The 19,749-nt window shown below is 46.8% G+C and overlaps 1 protein-coding gene across 10 annotated transcripts in view; it reads right to left on the bottom strand.

Moving 5' to 3' along the window:
* The window catches only part of PARD3 (par-3 family cell polarity regulator), a 1,239,520-nt gene that overhangs the window by 588,632 nt on the left and 631,139 nt on the right, over positions 1–19,749 (bottom strand). For all 10 annotated transcript variants that reach the window (XM_069211229.1, XM_069211227.1, XM_069211231.1 and 7 more), the window contains exon 11: positions 17,352–17,480. In XM_069211229.1, coding sequence (XP_069067330.1) covers positions 17,352–17,480 — 129 coding nt within the window. The remainder of the gene's footprint in view (positions 1–17,351; positions 17,481–19,749) is intronic.

The following is a 19,749-nucleotide window of genomic DNA, read 5'->3' as shown; positions in this document are numbered from 1 at the left end:
AACCACTACAACGCCGCTGCTGGCCTGCACCGTGATCTGCCGACACCGCACGGAGTCGCACTGCCCGCGACCCTGGTCTCACCGACGCCATCATTGGACGACTTCACCGAGCCGCTGCTCACACCACGACCTGTGGGCCCCACACTCCGGCGTCACCTGCTCACACCGCAGCCTGGGCATCCCCGACGACGTCGTTCCTGCTGACACCGGCGCCGCTGCCTGCAAGTGGCCTGTGGACACTGCTCGTGAGGAGCACGAAGCACCATCCCGTGCCGCAGCCCCAGTCCACCGACACCAGCACCATCAGCTCCACTGTCGTCACCAGGCATCCTTGCCTGCACCGTGGCTTGTGGACACCACCTGTGAGGGTTAAGAAGCACCGTCCCGTACCGCACCACTGGCTTGGGCCTACAGGCGAAAGAGCTTCCACAACGAAGACGCCACTGCCTGCACGGTGACCTGTGGACACCGCACATTGCACCGCCCCGCTTCACACCGCAGTCCTGGTCTCACCGACGCCGCTGGATGCCGTCACCGAGCCGTTGATGTACCGTGACCTGTGGGCACCGCACGTCGCATCGTCCCGCTTCGCACTGCAGCCCTGATGCCATACCCGCCAGCGCAGCTGATTTCATCAGCCCGGAGTTCGATCCCCAAGGTGCGTGACTTCAAGGGCCCGATGACTACTGCACCGACTCCGGAACCGACGCCGCCCTCCCGAGCTCACAGCGAGGATCACAACGCCCTGCGAATCCAAGGTACTCGCGACGCCGAGGCCAGCCTGAACTTTTGGTTTTGTTGTTCACGACGCCGTGATAGCCCCAGGTGGAGTTATCGACTTCAAGGAACTGTATTGTTAAGTACATCTTGCAGCATTCATATTTTTATTACTGTATGTTGGATTTTTTATTGTATTTGGTCTTGTTTTATATAGCTAAATATTGGCTATTTTTCTAAAACTGATGTGGTGTCCCTTTGTAGTGTTTTCACTTATTACTGTGTGTTATGTACAAATGCTTTACACATTTCTTCTGAGATAAGCCTGACTGCTCGTGCCAAGCTACCAAGGGGGTGAGCAGGGGTTATCTGAGCAGGTATCTCCCTTAGCCTGACTAGAGTGAGGGTCCCTACTTGGACAGGGTGCAAACCGAATGCCAACTAGAGACCGCATTTCTAACATTGGTTGTCAGGATAGGACTTGCATTTGCACTTGACCTACAGTGATTGATGTACACTACTACCATATCGCAGACCATTACGTGCCACATACATTTTTTGTTTTTGATTTTTTTCTCTTTGACCTATTTTTAAACTTGAGTTCAAGCGAACCCAAACAACATGTCTCAATCTAGAGCATCTTCAGTTGCATCCCAGTATTTGGTTTTTGAGGAGGATAGGTTGGAAACCTATTCCATGAAGGAACTGAAGGCAGTTGGTAAAAACCTCAAAGTTCAGATCAGAGGCCTCACCAAAAAGGAGGAGCTACAGAAGGCGCTGAGGGCCTGGGTAGCAGCCAGAACTGCCAGTGGGCAGTCTGAGGATCCAAATGGAGAATCTACTGACACATATTCTAGGGAAGATGTACTGAGGGTGCAGGAGCTGCCGGGGGGGGGGGGGGCGGGGTGGGGGGAGAGGTACCCCCTGTGCCAAGCAGCAGTGATGGATCAAGAGGAGCTGGAGGACAGGAGAGAAGCCAGGAGGCACCAGATTGAGTTGGAGAGATTAAAAATGGAGGCTCGGAGGGACCAGTGAGCCATGGAGGAAAGAAAGATGCTTTTGGACCATGAGCTTAAAGTAAAAGAGCTGGATGTGAGGAGCAGGTCCAGCCAGGATGGTGGCAGCAATTCCTCAGTGCAATCATACAGAATAGTGCACATTCCTAAAAACGTAGGGAGAGAGTTCAAGAAGGGAGATGACATACAGAGGTGGTTTCAGGGATATGAGGCGTCCATCCACATGAATGGGGTCCCTGAGAAGAATTGGGGAGCCGGATTGTGGAAGGGGTACAACCTCACCTACCCTGACATGAAGGAGGCCCTTCTCACTCGGTATGGTCTCACTCCTGACAAGTACAGGGATCAGTTTTGGCACAGTAAGAAAACTGAGTCTCAGACCTGGTTAGAGTGTGTAGATTTGTTTTGCAGAGCACTGGATGGTTGGGTGAAGGGCAGTAATGTGACAGATTTTCAGGGGCTGTACAACTTAATTGCGTGAGAGCACTTGTCTAGTCTGTGTTTTGCAGAGCTGCGCCAGCACTTGACTGATAGTAAGATGACTGACCCCAGGAAGCTTGCTATGGAGGCGGACCGCTGGGTGAGTACCAGGGTCCACAAGAAGGTTTATGGGGGAGACTCAGACAAAGGTGGGCAGGGTTCCCAGAAGGAGAGGGAAGTCAAGGGAGATGCATACAGGTCCCAGGATAAGGAGGGAGAAAAAGAGTCCCTGGCTCCTTCTGACAGGAAGGAGGGAGGCTCTGGTAGGCGGTGGCCCAGGGCACCCCATTTTCAACCCCGGTGCTTTGAGTGTTCCCAGTTAGGACACATGAAAGGGGACTATGTCTGTCCTAAGACAACCCACATTGGTGGCCCCTCTACTGAGGTGGCTAATGTGGCCTTAGGAGGAGGTAGCTCCCAGGGGCAGGTCATAGACCATGCCATGATATCCCTTAGTTGGGAGGTTGACTCAGAGGGTGAGTTGGTGATCCCTGAGGGTGGGCGTCGTCAGTTCCACCAGGTAACAGTGAATGGGGTCCCAGTCACTGCTCTGAGGGACAGTGGGGCTAGCCATACAATGATGGTGGAAAGGCTGGTCTCCCCAGAACAGTACACCGGCCAGGTGTGTAGGGTTACACCAGCCCATGGGCAGGACTTCTTCCATCCTATGGCCCTGGTATCCCTAGAGTGGGGTGGGAAGGTGACCCAGAGGCGGGTCATAGTCAGTCCTAAGATGCCCATAGACTGCCTTCTGGGGAATGAGTTGCCTCAGGTGTCAGGGGAACTGGGAGGGGTGGCCCCCAGAGGCACCGTCACAGTTCAGTTGTCTGGGGGTACCACTCCAAGGCAGAGGGTACCGGATCCCAGCACGAGGGACAGGAGGAGGGAGAGCCCACCCCTGTCCCCTGCTCAGCCTGAGGGTACAGACCCAAGGGTGAGTGACCAGTCTCAGGACACCACTCCTGAACTGGTGGGAAGGGAAGCAGAAAAAGGGTGCAAGTCACCTGGGGTTACTGCCCCCCACTTTTTAAAACCAGAGGCTAGAAACCCTAGCATGGCCTGGGTCCTGACTGTTGACACTGACAGCTGTCAGTGGCCTCTGTTGGTTGTTATTCTTGTGGTCAGAGTTTTCCCAGGGAGGGGGACTGGAGTCAGACCATAGGGGTGGAATGGGCCACATCACACTGTAGGCTCTGGTGGTACTGCCTACTGGGATGCATCTGTGAGCAAGGTAAGGTTAGGTGCTGCACAGATGGAGTTTTCAGATGAAGAGAAGAGGTCCCCCAAGGTTATTTCAGTGGGCTCTGAGAGCGTTGACCGAGGGATCAACCATCGTTCAGAGAGGAGTAGAACTGGCAATAGCTCCTGCAGTAGTGGGCCATTGTCCAGGTTCTATCGCCCTGAGCCGGGAGGTCCAGCAAGGTATTGATTGGCCCACCCTGGCTTTAGGCTCGGAGCGGGTTGTGTTGGAAATGGCCCTTTTTGCAGGGTTATCCCCAAACTCTTTGCCTTCTTCCTACTATTTTTTCAGGTCTGTTTTTGCTGGTTTATTGTCTCTGTGCACTTTACCACTGCTAATCAGTGCTAAAGTGCAACTGCTCCCTATAGAAATTGTACTGTTGATTGATTTATCCATGATTGGCATATTTGATTTACTGGTAAGCACCTAGTAAAGTGCACTAGAGGTGCCCAGGGCCTGTAAATCAAATGCTTCTAGTGGGCCTGCAACACTGGTTGTGCCACCCACATAAGTAGCTCTGTAATCATGCCTCAGACCTCACACTGCAGTGTCTGTGTGTGCAGGTTTGACTGTAACTTCGACTTGGCAAGTTTACCCACCTGCCAGGCCTAAACCTTCCCTTTTCTTACATGTAAGGCACCCCTAAGGTAGGCCCTAGGTAGCCCCAAGGGCAGGGTGCAGTGTTTGGTTAAGGTAGGACATATAGTAATGTGGTTTATATGTCTTGACAGTGAAAAATAGCTAAATTCGTTTTTCACTGATGCAGGGCCTGTCCCTCTCATAGGTTAATATGGGGGCTACCTTTAAATCTGATTAAAGTGTAGATTCTCTTTGGGAGCGGATGGACATGTGGAGTTTGGGGTCTCTGAGCTCACCATTTAAAAATACATATTTTAGTAAAGTTGATTTTCAGATTGTGCGTTTGAAAATGGCACTTTTCGAAAGTAGGAATTTTTTTGCTTAATCCAATCTGTGACTCTGCCTGTTTGTGGATTCCCCGTCCGGGTCAGTTTGACAGTTGGGCTGTTCACACCTCTCCTCTAGACAGTGACACAAAGGGGGCTGGGGTGTAGCCTGCATATTTTGATTTGCCATCTGTGCTGGAGGGGAGGAGTGGTCACTCACACCTGAAAGGACTGTGCCTGCCCTCACACAATACTGTCTCTGACCCCCTGGTGAGTGTCTGGGGCCTGGCCTGGACAAGGAAGGGTCTTGCAAACACTTGAGACTTTAAAGCAAAGTTTGGAAACTTCAAAGGCAGAAATGGGTATAAGAAGCAGACCCAAAACCCCAGACTTTTAGAATCTTTCAGGAATCAAGAGGAACCTCTGCCCAGGAGAAGAGCGGAAGAGCTGAAGGAGGAGTACTGTCCCTTTGCTGTGTTGCTTTGCTGGCCTTGCCTGCAGGTGCTGCTTCTGCCTGAAAAGAGTGCAAAGGGTGAACTTTGCTGTGTGTCCTGCTTGAGAAAATTCTCCAAGTGCTTGGAGTAGAGCTTGCCTCCTGTTGGAAGTCTCAGGGACACCAAAGACTTCAGTTTCCTCGACCTGCAGCACTGGGAACTGTGTGTTTTGTGCTGTCCAAGAGGAGAAACCACTGCAACGCCGCCAACGACACCGCTAAGCTGCATCATGACCTTCCGCCGCGGCCCGGAGTCGCATTGCCCCACTTCGCACCACGACCCTGGTCTCACCGACGCCATAATCGGATGACTTCACCGAGCCGCTGCTCGCACCACGACCTGTGGGCCCGCACTCTGGCATCACCTGCTCACACCGCAGCCTGGGCATCCCCAACGTCGCTCCTGCTGACACCGGTGCCGCTGCCTGCACCGTGGCCTGTGGACATCGCTCGTGAGGAGCACAAAGCACCGTCCCGTCCCGCACCACAGCCCCGGTTCACCAACACCATCGGCTCCAGTGTCGTCAGCAGGCATCCTTGCCTGCACCGTGGCTTGAGGACACCGCTTGTGAGGGTCATGAAGCACCGTCCCGTCCCGCACCGCTGGCATAGGTCTATGGACGACAGTGCGTCCGCAACGACAACGATGCTGCCTGCACCGTGACCTGTGGACACCGCACATTGTACCGCCCCGCTTCACACCGCAGCCCTGGACTCACCGACGCCACTGGATGCCATAGCCGAGCCGTTGCCTGCACCGTGACCTGTGGGCACCGCACGTGGCATCGTCCCGCTTTGCACCTCAGCCCCGACGCCATCCCCGCCAGCGCACCTGATTTCATCAGTCCGGAGTTCGATCCCCGAGGTGTGTGACTTCAAGGGCCCGACGACTCCTGCACCAACTCCGGAACAGATGCCAGTGACGCCGCTCTCCGGAGCTCACCACGAGGATCACAACGCCCTACGAATCCAAGGTACTGTTTGTGGGTCTTCCCGACATCGCAGCTTGCCCGCGACGCTGAGGCCAGCCTGAACTATTGGTTTTGTTGTTCACGACGCCGTGATAGCCCCAGGTGGAGTTATCGACTTCAAGGAACTGTATTGTTAAGTACATCTTGCAGCATTCATATTTTTATTACTGTATGTTGGATTTGTTTATCGTACTTGGTCTTGTTTTATATAGATAAATATTGGCTATTTTTCTAAAACTGATGTGGTGTCCTTTTGTTGTGTTTTCACTTATTACTGTGTGTTATGTGCAAATGCTTTACACATTGCTTCTAAAATAAGCTTGACTGCTCGTGCCAAGCTACCAAGAGGGTGAGCAGGGGTTATCTGAGCGGGTATCTCCCTTAGCCTGACTAGAGTGAGGGTCCCTACTTGGACAGGGTGCAAACCGACTGCCAACTAGAGACCCCGTTTCTAACACTGCCATATTGACCTGGCAAAATAAACCCTTTGCCATTGATAAACCCTCCTTTGTAATGCATATATATCATCCATAGTGTTGGAAAATGGGTTATTGGTATGGCAGGTAGGTACCTACACCTAGCAACAAGCCACTAACCTCCACATAGGTACAGTTAGGTCTCAGTAAATTAATCCCAGCTCTACCCTTGGTAGCTTGGCATCGAGCGTCAAGGCTTAACTTAGGAGACAAAGTGTAAAGCATTCAAATATCACAAAACAGTAATTAAATAAAACACAGGAAACAGTTTAAAAATCCTAAACCAATTTATAAAAATAGCTTATATTTTTATCTTTAAAATGACACAAAAACGATTAAAATCGGTTCAGGGGAACCGGAAATATGAATTTTTAAAGTATTATTATTTTCTAGCGCTTAGAAACAAAAAGCGCCAATCGGGTCATCTGGTTGCACCAGGACCGGGGCAAAGTCAAACTTTCAGGCCGACCGCGATGGAGCCCTGCTCGGCTACAAGTCGCGGGAGGCCTCGGTTAAAAAGTTACCTTCTGACTTAGTCTCTTTTTTTGATGTTTTTCTTCCCCGGGACGAACCTGCCAGTTGGATCCGACCTCCTGGAGCCCTTGAAGTCGGTTTCCTCGGTGGTGATTTTTACCTTCGGACTTAGTCGTTTTTTCGAGATGAAAATCCTATGACCGGGGTAAACCTGGATCTTGATCCGACGTCCGTGGAGCCCTTCTCGGATACGATGGCTGGAAGGTCCCGGTCAACTTTTTACGTTCGGACTTAGTCTCTTTTTTGGATGTTTTTCTTTACCGGGACGAACCACGAAGTCAGGCCGGGTCGCGGTTGAGGCAAGCCGGCTAGAATTTCCGCGTCGGGTCGGTCACTTTATGGAGCTTTTTTTTCAAAAATTCTCCAATCTTTTCCAAACTTCTGGGGCTTCACCCAGATGTTCTTTTAAGGTTCTTTTGGGGTCCACAGCTCACCCCAAGGGTCCAGAAGTTCTGTGATGGTCCTTGGGAAGTGCGGACTTCAACTCCCAGAATGCACCTGGCGCAAACTCCTTTTTGGCCACTGGACAGTGGTCAGCTGGTCACTTTTTCAGGAGTTGGTGCAGGGGACTCTGGATAGCAATTTTTCACCTGTAGCAAACAGGGAGTCCCTCCTTGAACCAGTGGAAGCCAGGCAAAGTCCTTCTTGTGGTGAAGCCCAAGTGTGCAGCTGGTGCAGTCTTTCTGAGTGCAGGGTCCAGGTGCAGGCCAGGGGTCCAGCAGGGCAGTCCTTCTTCTCCTTGTAGTTCCTTCTTCTTGAAATTTGGTGGGGATCTGAGGCGTGGGTGCAGGTCTGCCAGTTTTATCCTTGCTCCTGGGTGAAAAGCAGGGGGGCCCTGGTTCTCCAATCAGGAGTCCCCCTGTGATGACCACTTCCTGGGAAGTGTGGCAAAAATCCATCCCAGAAGGCAACAGTCTCTAAAAATCCAAAATGGATGAATCTGATTTTTGGAGGAGAGATCTGGCTGAGCCCACCCACTGGTGTGGCTAAAAATCATAAACACACCCCTCTCCTGCCCTCTCCTAATCTAATCAAGGGGGCACTTAGCTGTCTGGGGTTGCAGGATGTGGGGGTGTTTCTGGGTGCTCCAGATGTCCTTCTCTGCCTTTGAAGACCAGTTTGGCAGCCCTCCCCCTTCCTGCCTCACCATCTGCTGAGGGGAGATTCTCTCCCCCAAGCACATTCCTTTGTGTGAAGCCAGGCCACTTCACACCTCATTAAAGTAGCCTGGCAGAAGCTGCTGCAGGCTGGCCAATCAGAGCACAGCAGCAAAAACAATGCAGAGCTGAAATTGGCAACTTTTTAGGTAAAGTCTAAACTTTTTACCTGAACTGGTTATATTAAATCCAACAACTGGAAGTTGTGGGATTTATTATAACAATCAATTTGATACCAAATTCTTGGTATGTAACATTTAAGGAGACTTTAAAATTTAAAATAAAGTCTGCCCATTCTAGCCTATGAAGGCCATTTACTTCAATGAGGGAAAAACGAATTTGGCTGTTTTTACCTCACCAGGGCTTATAAATCTATTTTTATAAAGTCCCTGCTTATAGTTACATGGCACCCAGCCCTAGGGGCACATAGGGCACACCTTAGGGGTGACTTATATGTAAAAATAAGGTAGTTTAAGACTTTGGAAGTACCTTTAATTCCAAAGTCGAATTTGCATATAACTTTAATTTAAAAGCAGCCAGCAAGGCAGGCTTGCTTTTAAAATGACACTGGGCACCTCAGCTATGCACCTAGGTGTGCACCACCTATGCTGTGGTCCCTAAACCTACATGCCCTACCATATACTAGGGACTTATAGGTAGGTTAACTTAGCCAATTATAATTAGCCTAATTTGCATATCCATTTTACACAGAGCACTGGCCCTGGGACTGGTAAGCAGTACCCAGGGCACAGCCAAGAGTCAGTAACCACCAGTACCTATCCAGAAAGAGTGGGGGTGATCAGGCAAAAAAAAAGGACTTTCCTACACATAGGGTAGACGGTTAACAGCCCTTGGAGCCGGGTGCATTGTATTTAAAACGTTGGGCATAATATTTTATGTTTTTACCTGTAGTGGCAGTGAAAAAATCTCAAATTCCTTCTTCACAATTAAAAGGCCTACCTCTCACATAGGATAACACCGGGCTTCCTTATTACAATCATTAAGTCATAAGGTTTGTGTAGGAGCAGGTAAGAAGTTCATGTTTGGTGTCTGAGGAATTGTAACTTAAAGCCCTCTTTAATGTTAAAGTCATAATACTGAAATATTACTTTGAGAAAGTTGGCATTTTGTTTGTCCTAACCATTTGGTGCGTCCTGCCTGTTTTCTGGGTCACATGACTAAAGTGTAGTTAGCCTCTGAGTTTTACCCTGTGACAGTATCACAATAGAGGGTTTGGGTGTTGGCAGAATGGGCCATCTTGACTTGATGGGTGGGGTAAAGGGGTGGTGGGAGCTGTCACATGTCATACCTGCACATCAAAGACACTGCCTCAACTCACAGACAGTAAGAATTTCATACTAGCCTAGCCTATTGTAACTTCAGGCAGACCGCGACCAGGGTAGGGAGGCAGGTTATTCCAAACACTTCTGTGAGAGAAAATCTCCAGAAGATTCTCCCATTTCAAATCTAGCACCAGGTATAAAAGTAGGACTCTAAGTTTAATGCTTCAAATTACTCTTGGACCTGTGGATACTGCAGACGGAGTACTGCCCTTCTGCCACAGGACTATCCCACTGTCTGAGAAAGAAGACTTTCCCTGGCTGAGTGACTCCAAGGGTCAGCTGACTGACCTCCTGTTCTGGGTTACAGGGACACAGTAAGCTCCAGAGGCCTACCTGCAACTTCCCAGCTGACCTGCTGCACTTGACCTGCCTGGGACCTGCTGGCCTCTGCTGGAGTGAGTTCCTGACCCCCTAAGTGGTGCCTCCCCAGGACCTGGACCCTTCGATGGTATCACATGGAGCTCTTTGTGGCCTAACTGAAGGTTCCACCTAACCCGGCATGAAGCAACACAAAGCCTTGTCGCACTGGCTGCAAGCTTCATCAGAAATGGAGCTAAGCAATGCAAAGCCCTCTAAGGCCTCGCCACACAGCAGACAGCCTCATCAGAATAGACACTGAACAATGGAAAGCCTAGTTGGACAGCTGCCAGATACATCTGAACCAAAACAAAGCCCAGCAAAGCCTTGCAGCTCATCGGAACTGATGCCAGAAGACCCAGAGCCTCCTAAAGTGACGCCGCAGAGACCGTGCACCAAGGACATAAGGTACAATCCTCAGCAGGTAAATCATGGCCCTGTGCCTGGCATGCCCTTCCTCGCGGTCGGCATGAACTTGTGACTTTGTCCCAGTCCACAGCAACCAGATACTCTCAGTTGGAAATCCTGAAAATTGCATACCTCCATTTCTACTGACTGTACTTTTGATCTCAAATAATTTATTTAAATGTACTCCATTTTTTTAAAACTAGTGTGGGATTTTTCTTGTGCTGTGTATTCAGTTATCACTGTTTGCGTGCTGCATAAATACTTTAGACATTGAATCTAAGTTAAGTCTGGCTGTGTTTTTGGCAAGCTACGAGGGGATTAAGCACAGGTGTATTTAGTGACCGTTTGTGGTTCGCCCTGACAAGGATTGTGGCTGTAGCCTGAATAGGGTTCCCTCCCTCAACCAACAACCCCATTTCTCACAGTCTGTGAATGAGGATGACAGGCAGATTAAAGGGTATCAGTTGTTGGCTTACAGATAACCTCATCAACTCCTGCCATATGAATAGGTTTAAAAGGCAGAGGTCAAGGATGGGTCTCTGACCTTTGTCATTTTTAAGAAACAAGAATTAAAGGGAGAGGAATCCTGCGCCAATTTCTGCTCAAGTCACCAACTCTATGGCCCCTTTGTTCATCAGGGCAAGAACGTTCACTTTCAAAGTGGAAGTGTGCGCTGAAGAGCATCTCTTTGTGGAAGAAAGGTGGTACAGAGTGAAGCATAGGAAGAATAGGCCTTAGCTACTGTAGATTAGCTAAATGACCCTGTGATCTGTCATGATCATTTCCACATTTGTGAATAAATGGGAGACCTCACCGGCAGGTGGTGACTTAAAAGAGTGGTGTATAGTTTTGAGGCAACTGAGCAGCTGAAGATGGGATTGGGTGCACTGATGCTGTTGGTGATGACACCCTCTAGATTCACCCATTTCATGAAAGGAGTAGAACATCTGATGGGGGTTTTGCATGGCTGGGAAAGTTGAGGTTGCTTGGAATTTTCCCTTACTGGTGGTGGTTGTTTCTCTGGGGAGGCTAAGCCCAGTGAAGGAGCCATATCTCTCCCATCCTTGAAGCGTTCCTGGGAGGAGACAGTATTCTTGCCAAGCATCTACTTGCCATTAGGTGGCAAGTCAATGAGAGTGGAGATCTCTAAAGAAGCTTGTGGAACACGTCCAAGAGACATGGCACATGATGACAGCCTTGCCAAGGACTGAGCCACTGTGTCAGCAGTATCTAGGCAGCACTTTAGGATCTGTTTTAAAGCCTCCAAACTGTTGTGGACCAGATAGGAGATGGGCTTTTCCATGTGGTCCAGGAGAGTAATAACAATCAGTTTTGCCAGATCCCAAAGGGAATGGCTTTAACAACCTAGCAGGCATGTGGTACTCACTGTGCAGAGAGAAAGACTACCAGCAACAAATAGTGTTTTGCCCAAGAGAGGCCTGTCTTAGATTTTCTGTCAAAACAGCCCATGTGAAAGGTTTTTGGATTCAACTTTTAGGAGGAGGCCTGGACCACCAGTCCAGTGATTGGAGTGAAGGCAAGAACACTGAATCACACAGGGCGTGTCTAGGTCAACAAGCTATTGACTGGGGGTTGCCACGCCCCAATGTTTTTTTTTTTCCACAAACATCCAGGTCCACCTCTAAGAGTAACTCTTTGAAAGGTAATAGAGCATACAAGAATGTAGAGGAGGACTGATCTCCATTAAAATGGTAACATTGTTCTCTATAGAGGTAACATCTAACCCAATGTTTCTGTTTTTCATACCACTGTAGAGAATCCAGAGGTTTAAGGATAACCTTTGCTGGTGAGTTCTCCAAACAGCTTGTATTTTGTAAATCAAAATATAGGCCAGCATCCATTTGGTAGGGTAGGTGAAGGCCCTCATCATTGTCTGCTGTACAGTCATAATTCTCAACAGGCATGGCAAGGGCATTCAAGTCTGATTCAAATAGTTTTTCCACTCCAGCAAATCTCTTTGTTCCGGTAGATGCTTTGCAAAAGATTCACCAAGACAGGCCTTAACTTTCAACACTCAAACAAGAGCCTACTTTCAGGGCAGCAATGAAAGGTGGCTCCGGTTGTGGCAGAATTGTTGGCAAGGCACAAACCTATTGTAAGGCACCAGAGACTGTAGAGAAATAGTGTCTGGAGGCATAGGGGTCTGAGATACCTGAATCTCCAACCTCGCAGGAGTGGGCTACCCCTGTCCTTAATAATTTCAGAAACTCAAGGTCGTCAACAATGCTGAAAGGCTTCAACATGGATTTGGTCAATGGGAGAAGGGAATTCCAGCTTCCTCTTTCAATGTTAGAATAAGCTCTGACGACAAAGAGAACACCAGTGTCAAGATTTCAAACCATCCTGGGAGCAAGACCGGACTATTTCCTGAGGAATAACACATTTCTTCTTTCTATTGTGCTTTATGTGAGAATATATTCCAGGGGATCATTCATTCCCTGTCAGGAGGCATATCTGAAGGTGAAAGGGAATGCTCAGGCATGTGCCTGCAGGGCAGTTTGGTTTCCCACTCTTTGTTGGCTTTCAGGTGCACCAATGAACAGAAGCCATAACCCATAAAGTCATGGTGAGAGCTGAGACACCATACATAATATCTAGAGGGTGTGACAGACATTTTCTTGTGGTATCTGAAACAGGGTTTAAATCCTGAAACCTTAGAAGAAGACATCTGACGTCGCTGCTGTCAAAAAACTGAGAAATGTTTTTCTGCAAACACCAAGAAAAGCTCTGGACCTGCGTCAATGAGGTGCGGGAAAACAGAAACTGATGCCAGAGTGCCAGTCAGGGTCTTTTATACTTCACATGTATCACATCCAGTGCAGGGAGCCATGTTTGAAGCCACATAGCGCCTTCTGGCAATTCTGTAGAGCTATGACTGAAGAACAAAATTTCCGGAACTATTCTGGCACCTGCAGGATTTTCATAGGTGAAGAATCTGCTGGGAGATGTATGCTTCAGGAATTGAAAAAAGTGGATTTCTGACTAGAAATACATTTGTTGCAGGGTAGCACAAAAAATATTAGTGTTAATGGGGCAGAGCTGGGCAGACTGAAGATTTCCTGCTACTAACCAAGTCCGCAACATGACTGGAGGGAGCTGGAGTGTCCAGGCAGGATGGGGATGAAACATCTAAAAGGAGAAGCATGGGTGCAAATAATACCAATGGCAAGTACAAACCTGACAAAGCAACTTTTCTCTGCACCAAATGTAGGGGTAAGATGGTAAAACTGGTTGATGGAGGTCTACAGATGCCTGTCCTCAGATTCAAAGCACAAAGCATAAGTTGTATTTGACAGAGGAGTGGTGCTGAGGTAGATCACAAGCAGTGATTCAGAGACTGGTGCTGTGACCACTGCAAACTTGTAGAAGGAGTAATTGCATCCAAGAAAAGTAGGACAGGTATGTAGAACTGTGACATAGTAACAGCAACTGAAAGAATGATGAAGGCCAGAGCACAATTTAATGAGGATGAACTCTGACAAACGTCCTAAAGAATTGAGTAGAGGATGACGACTGCTAAAGAAGGGCTTAATGTATGACAAAGGGAAGCACTGAAGTGTGATCCAATCAACACACAGTGAAACGGAAAGAGTAAGCGAAAGGCTAGGAAGAACCTCTATGAGCCCAGCAAGAAATAAAGTTGTACTAACTAACAAACAAAAATCAACTAAATATAAAGGGCCTGATTTAGAGTTTGGGGGAGGGGTTACTCCGTCACAAACTTGACGGATATCCTGTCCGCCGTATTACAATCTCCATAGGTTATTATAGGATCGTAATACGGCAGACCGGATATCCGTCACGTCTGTGACGGGGTAACCCCCTCCGGCAAACTCTAAATCAAGCCCAAGGTTCTTAAAGTTTCAGAAAAAGTTGTACATGATGGAGCTCTTAATCTAGAAGGTACAAGACAACATGTATGCTCTCATATCAAGATTTTCTAGAGTACAGAAGAATTTCAGGATCACAACAGATAGAGTACACTTTAGGAGTCAAGCGGGAGCACTGTGTGTGTGCACTGTACATACCCTGGATTTCAATAATATGCTACTGAAACAGGTTCCACATATATGTTGAGCCTAAAGAAACAGAGCTGTGTAGTGCGGGAGAGATTGAGTTGAATACCACACTCACCAGGTTCATGATATGGAAGGTTTTTCTGGATTCTTATGAGATGCCACAAAAGGGTGTGGAGGTGGTAGCATAATTCTCAGGACAATCCAGACTTCAACAGTTAAAGCAACAGATAAGATGGCCCTTCTAAACATCAAAAGGAATGCTGAATCCTGAATTTCAGTCTACCTTCCATTTTGCCCCTAGGTAGCGGACACTGGTATACATGAAACATTACTGGCACTGCTAGGTTAATTGGAAAAAATTGAAAAGAGACAAAATGGAAAGGGTTGTGTTGCACCCTGGGTGTTGATACAGGTTGCGATGAAAGTTTATGGCACATAATTTGATGATTGTTTGGAAGTTGTATCGGAGGAAATAAGCATGTTTTAAAAACTGGTTCTTTGGCTAATTGGTGAGATTACATAAATGTTTGTAAGTGATATTCTTCTGCTCTACGTTCACCATGATCAAGCACCCACCCCACATTTGTCCCAATGGTGAATTTCTAAGATGAAAAAAACGAATTGTTATTTGTTCTGCCTGATGAATGAAATAAAAAAATGTAAGTTATCTGAAGAGGGCTTTTTCAGGAAGGTGGGTGCCACGTGCTTTTTGGGGACTGGTATCTCTAGGGCAGAATTATAGAAGACTTATGAAAGCATAGCGAGTCTCTGTTGAGAAGTAAGCACAAAATACATTTTTAGCATCTAAGCTGCAATCAGTCTCACATTGCAGGAACACTCTTTTAATTGTAATCACTGGGCTTTGAAAAATAACAGCCAATGTGGAAGTGGTGCTTTTATGCCTGACAATAATCCATCATTAATAATCAAATTAAAAAAGTTTGCTCAATAATTGATCGACTCATTGTTTTGAAGAAAAACACACACATTATGAGAAACCAGCTCCACACTGATGTCCACTATGCCTAGGACACATTGCTGTTATCCAATATCCAAATTAATGAATACTCTGTTTGGATGTCGTCTGAGTTTGTGTTTTGGGGCAGTCATCCTCTTTCCAGCAGCACAGTACGACGGAGTATTTTCTGTATAATAGGGTCTGCCTACACTCACTGTATTAAACAGATCCTTTGTTGCACTGTAAAACTGGTGTTGGAGCCCTACCTGTCCATCAAAACCATCATTCTTCTACATTTCCCTGTTCTATTCTGGCACGTATTAATGGAGACACAAAGGCAATTGTTCACCTCTGAAAAGTTAATTATTGGTCTGTTATCTCAATAGGGCTCCCCCTCGGCCTTTGCCATCCGTATTCATTTCTCACACAATAGCGCAGGCATATCGTTTTAACCACTCGCTGAGTAAAGGTCAGGCAGACTTTTCCCAAAAAAGCACAACTGATCTCATTAATGAACTACATTACAGAACTGCCTATTCTGTCTCACTGCTCTGGGCGTGGATGGCGATGTTCAAAATAGAATCTAAGCCCCTGTCTGCTCACTGGAAAATGACAATTTACAAAAATCAGCATTTGCCAAACATTTCCTGATGCCTCCAAACTAGTCATTCGAGATGGTGAAACCCTGCCTTTGCTGTGAACTTCAGATAGCCCACCTTTGGGGTGTGACTAGCCTAGAAGTACAACATACCCCAGGAATATCAAATTTCTCACCTGCTCTAGTGCCAAATGGGCCTCGGAGCAGGGGGTGGCATTCCCCAGGTCTGGGAGGAAGCCAGGGCTGCATATCAAGGGTGGCAGAGGCTTTGAAGCTTCTGGCATCTATATGTTAAAACATTCACCATCCCGATGTAGGGGGGGTGATCACTTTCCTCCAAAGTAGGCATTGTTTCTGGTCGTAGAGCGCAGGCTCTCACCTGCAGGGGTATCAGAAACTTGTTCGTGGTGGCAGGCTGGTCAATAAAAGTCAGTCAGCACAGTGGTTTTCAGGAGGCACCTCCAAGGTGCCCTCAGGGTGCATGTCATAATAAATCTGATACTAGCATCAGTATGGGTTTATTAAGACAAGGTGTTTGATAGCAAACACCAGCATTTTCAGTGAAGCAATCATGTAGCTGGATAAATCCTAATGACCAGTGGCCAGTACATGTTCTCAAAATGACTTACTGAACGCTTGCGATGTCTAGCAATGAAACTAAGCGTCAGAGGGGTACATCTGCTCATGCCAATATGCCTTCAACCTGTAATATAATGCACCCTGCCTTAGGACTCTTAAGGCCAGCTGTAGGGGTGACAAATTAAATGCAGTGGTATGGGCATTGCACACAGTGTGTTTGCAATCTCACGTATAAAAAATGGTTTGCACCCATTCACTCATTCTGCAATCACACTTTGCATGTTTTTGAGTGTGAGTCCCTTAGGGTGCCACATAACACATGCTGCAGCACTTAGGACCCTCTTTGGTACTCTTGCCCTACGTACCAGGGGTACCATTTACTAGGGACTTAGAGGGGTGCTAAAGACCTTGCCAATTAGGTCATAGTCATTTATCTTGTTTTAAGGGAAAGTGCACTGGCAATGGGGCTGGTTAGCAGGTACCCAGTGCACTACCAGAGACATAAACCAGCAGCTAATAGTCCAAATAGGGGCAAAAAGTGTGTGTGTGCATGGGGAGGGGGGAGGGGGAACGGGACCTGAAACAAGCCAATACATGAACTTGGAGAAGGAGGCAGTTTGTCCTTTAGTATTGCATTGCGACTACCTAATATTTTTTTAATTGTTTGCAATCTCGTTTATATCATTAACTCTATACAACAGGATTAATAAATTGTCTAAGTAAGAATAGTAGTTGGGTACTCAGCCCCTTATCAATTGCATACCATCTTTACTAGCAACGGCAAGATCTCGTAAAACTTGTACTGTACAACAGATTTCAGTAGATCTATGGGTGATAAAAATGTCTTGTTCGATCAATCACAACTATAAAAATATTTTGGAGAGTATTATTTATAGAAATATACTTAAGATACAGTTGTGCACGCCTAGTACATTGCAGAGAAGTATGGCATTCAGAAGTGAGTAAAGCAAATAAGGGATGGTGCTAACAATGGTTAATGCAGGTCGCTAGACTTGTAGGCATTCAACGGCCGTATTCTAAAAGTATCAAAAAATTGTTATAATTTTAAGTTTAATTACCGGCTCCCGAGGATGGAATGTTTCTTCTTGTCGGAAGATTAAAAGAGTCACTGTCCCGCCCATCTTGGTACTCCTCAGCAGAGACACCACCTCCTCTTGAGTTTTCCCTGTTAGATCCACTCCATTCACCTAAGACAAAAATATCCGTCATAATGCAGCCACAGTACAAATGTGCCAAGAAATGAATTTCAGTAATTGCACGCAATTATATGAGTCTCTCATTTCCTCCCATTTCACCTCACTTAAAAACACTTCCCCATTAGCATTGTTGACAAGTTTTCCTTTTCAATCTTTCGTTGGTTATTTTTTGATAAACACATGACTTCCTTGCTCTAGCACTGTGCTTCAAAACCGGACAGGTGGCAGGCACCCTTTTGGCAGTTTTAGAAGAGCCAAGGATTTTATGAATGAGGAGCATAAACTACTCTCTTTCAGTTTCGCTGAATTGAGACCAGTAGAATCGGGGTCAGCATGAAAGCAAAAACTGTAGCTTAAATATCTACCTACGATATCAACAGGGCATCTTTCCTTGGGTCTAAACCCTCAACATAAATGTATCCAGGCTCCTAGGGGACAGGCAGTTCACAATATTGACAAATGAATGAATGCTCAATGACTTTTTAAGGGGCACCTTGAGAAGACTGAGAACAAAATGAAACTGTTAATATCAGATGCAATGACTGTCAAACTTATCTGTATGCTCTGGATATTTTGGGATGGCCCTCGGTCTTTGCCATTTCAAAATTTGACTGTTAGCAGTCACACGGTTCACAATAAAACTGGTATTAATATTAGTCCGTTGTCTGTTCAGAAGTATAATTACAAAATCGAGTTATCCTTGCTTGAGCTAGCACACCAGATGCCCACTTTGTTTCCGGGTAAAATTGAATCTTGATCACTACAGTGTACATTGCTAGGTGTCGGGTTGAAGACGCTACCTTACTGTGTCCCCAGAACCTGTCCGCAAAAAGTACATACTGCAGGTGGGACCTGTAAATGCCAGAAGTATAGCTACCATCGGTGCAGCAGGTGCAGTGGCATCAGTCCCAGAGGCTCAATGAACACTGATTGTTGCTGTATTCATGATTCAAAGAGCAGCCAGGGGGACTTTCCCTGCCTTGTGCTGGGACCCAAGAGACACTGGTTACACTACTGGCAAATACAACCCTTCTGCAAGGGGGTGGACAAGTGAGCGAAGTGAGAATAGGATTTTAATATAGTGCCACGTTTCTTGATTCTTACATTATGTCTACTTTCCAGATACACATCACTCTTACAAATCACTTCTTAAAATGCTGTGCATTTTACCATTCAAGTAGAGCAGTACAAATATTGTAAGACTGTTTGTACACTGCCCTAGTTATACAACCCTGCACCTTTTTTTCCAGGCATGCAGCGCTGGCACAGAAAGAACAAAAGGCCAGATGTACAACACCTTTTTCGGGTCACAAAAGGCAAAATTCACCATTTGCGACTGCAAAATGGCCAGGTGCGATGTACCATCCCTATTTTGCAAGTCGGTACGCAGTTACTGACTTGAAAAATAGAGACTGCGACTCGCAATTAGGAAGGGGGGTCCCGAGGGCACCCCTTCCTAATTGCGAGTCACAGTGCTATGTATGATTGTTTTGTGACCGTGAATGCAGTCATAAAACAGTCACAGATAACACCAATTTCAAATTGGTGTTAACTCATTCGTAAACGGGGAAGGGGTCCTCATTGAACCCATTCCCCTTTGTGAATCTAGGCGAAAATATTTTTTTAGAGCAGGCAGTGGTCCCACTCTGAAAAAATAAAAAGAAAACTTTTCATTTTTTTGTTTGTAATGCATCCTGTTTTCCTTTAAGGAAAATGGGCTGCATTAAAAAAAAACTGCTTTATTGAAAAGCAGTCACAGACATGGTGGTCTGCTGGCCCTAGTAGGCCACCATCCCTGTGAGTGCTGGCCACTCCCAATGGGGTTGCAAATTGCAACCTACTTCAAGAATAATGATACAGTAGGTCATTTGCGACCCCATTGGGAATCGCTAAATGTGTCTGAAACACATTAGTACATTTAATTTTGGAGTCTTTAATTGTGAGCCGCAAAAAAATCGCAATTAGAGACTCGCAAAATGAAATGGTCGTACGTATGGCCCAAAGTCTGTTCTAATCGTGTTTAGGTCACCTTGTGTTGCTCGTCCCAAGGTCGGCAGTAAGGATTAATTTTGGCTCTGGAAGGATACTAGCTCACACACACTCCAGCTATAAAATAAATAAGCGAAACATTGTCTAATTTTCAATGCACCAGTTTTAGCTGTGTTAGGAGGAAATCTAAATTATTGGTCGATTGGTATTAGTGTGCAGCAGGCTATCACCAGGCAATCCAAGCTGTGAAAACTCATTATTTTCCTCAGAA

Source organism: Pleurodeles waltl, chromosome 10 (assembly GCF_031143425.1).
Source record: "Pleurodeles waltl isolate 20211129_DDA chromosome 10, aPleWal1.hap1.20221129, whole genome shotgun sequence".
In the NCBI taxonomy this organism is placed as follows: domain Eukaryota; kingdom Metazoa; phylum Chordata; class Amphibia; order Caudata; family Salamandridae; genus Pleurodeles; species Pleurodeles waltl.
The sequence above is the reverse complement of the archived record's forward strand: the minus strand, read 5'-3'. Positions and strand labels throughout refer to the sequence as shown.